Consider the following 1,909-nt stretch of genomic DNA (forward strand, 5'->3'; position numbering starts at 1 on the left):
GGCGACTCTTTGGTCGGGCGACCATTCGGACGTCACGGAGCAGGCGGGACGCGGGAAGACCCATTGCAGGATTTTATTACAAAACGCACAGAAGGACGAGGATGACGGACTAGCAATATTCGTCGCACTGTCTGTAGGGGAAGTGGGCGGAGTTCCCGCACGCTGAGGGGTTGTGAGCGCTGATTGGTAAATCCACAAAGTCCTCCCGGTCGCCCCCCTGTATGGTGCTGAGGTAGACGTCCCACACGGGCCGGGAGCCGTCCTGCTCCGGGGATTTCGGCTTGTTCTGGAGATTCCGCTCCAGGTTCCTCCGCCTCTGTTTGAACTCCAGGATGGTCTTGGTGTATCTGTTGATGGTTGTCACGGAGGCGGCCATACAGCATGTGAATGAGCCCCACGCCAGGCTGCGGGAGGAAGGAGACAATGTTTAGATTTATAATAATGATACTTTGTATTTCCTTATCCCCCTAATGGGCGGAGCTCCAGGCATTGTTAGCTGCTCTGTGGCTTACGGAGCTCAATGTACCCATAAGGGGGAGGGGTCAGAGCAGTGACCCCTCCCCCCTCCCTGATAAGACATCTTTGTCAATAGATTCAATTAGAGAGAGGCAGTCTGAAGGCAGTCAGCTCTTGCTGCGAGCTCTCTTTACATTACCCACAATGCTCTGGGACTCCTTTGTCATGGGTGCTCTGATATAAAACGCGCGCACACGCATAGGAACTTCCTGATCTGTTTACGGTTGTCACGTCCCGTCCTGTGCTATGTGGAGGTTACTAACATGTTTCAGTACCTGCTGCTGTGCTGCCTTCACCCATTGGCTGGCCCCCTCTTCAGCCCCGTTAGTTACATCCCTATAGTAGACCTGTGACCGGGGCCCGCAGAGTCCTCACCTGACCTGTGACCGGGGCCCGCAGAGTCCTCACCTGACCTGTGACCGGGGCCCGCAGAGTCCTCACCTGACCTGTGACCGGGGCCCGCAGAGTCCTCACCTGACCTGTGGCAGAAGATGACCCGCACAGATCCTACACTGAGGCCCACAATGGCAGTTTCGGGGTATCCGGCACCCCTCAGATCTCTCCCCAGGACAAGTGAGCCAATAAACTGCAGGGAAAGGACTTTAGATTCTGGGGCGTGTTCCCATTGGTGGGTTGGCAGCCCCTTGGAGGGTCACATAGAAGCCCCTCATTGGGAATCCTCCGCCGGCTCTCTGCTGATCGGATGGAAATTTCGAGTCGTAACGTCCAAATCACTTCAAAAAGAATTCGATAAAAAAAACACTGAATGACTTTTTCCATCAAACGAATTCTTAGCGCCCTGAATGTCCTGATTCGGCACTTCCATGTGCGGGGGAGGGGCCTATCCTGCGATCTCCGCGCACTCAGCACCGTCCGGCCCGTGATTTGTATGGTGATGAGTGCCGGGAATGGAAGGGGTGATGATATCCCAGCTAGAGGTTTCACCAGTTTATAAAGATGCCCCTCCCCCCTTAGGTCCAGCCAATCAGGAAGGATCGTGTACAGAGTCCCGTACCAGTATGACCAGCCGTAGTCCCAGGTCTGGGGTCTCCAGTCTTCAGGACCCAGATTGACGGTCATCTGGAAGACGGTTGTGTACATCATGTGGGCGACCATCCCGAGCAACCCTGAAATACACCGACACGAAGATAAGCTCCCTATACACTGAGCTTAGGGTGACGGGAGGACGCTAGTTTGTGTCCTCCCGTTACCCTGAGGAGAACTATGGGGGAAAAGCCCTGACCTAGTAGTTGTCCTTTAAATCCTCTCACTTGCACTGGAGTTACTGTTCTAAAATGATTTATTGCCATGGCAACACAGACAGATCTCCCAGACATAGTTACATAGTCAGGTTGAAAAAAGACACATGTCCATCAGGGGCGTCCCGTGGCTG

General features: G+C 54.2%; 1 protein-coding gene across 1 annotated transcript in view; it reads right to left on the bottom strand.

Moving 5' to 3' along the window:
- Positions 1-109: 109 nt before the first annotated feature.
- LOC108801862 (germ cell-specific gene 1-like protein) overlaps positions 110-1,909 on the bottom strand; it is an 18,627-nt gene continuing 16,827 nt past the window's right edge. The window contains exons 5-6 of the mRNA XM_018573772.1: positions 1,532-1,643; positions 110-404 (exon numbers count right to left, since the gene is read on the bottom strand). Coding sequence (XP_018429274.1) covers positions 110-404; positions 1,532-1,643 — 407 coding nt within the window. The remainder of the gene's footprint in view (positions 405-1,531; positions 1,644-1,909) is intronic.

The sequence above is a fragment of the Nanorana parkeri genome, unplaced genomic scaffold (assembly GCF_000935625.1).
Source record: "Nanorana parkeri isolate BGI_ZX_2015 unplaced genomic scaffold, ASM93562v1 scaffold2537, whole genome shotgun sequence".
NCBI lineage: Eukaryota > Metazoa > Chordata > Amphibia > Anura > Dicroglossidae > Nanorana > Nanorana parkeri.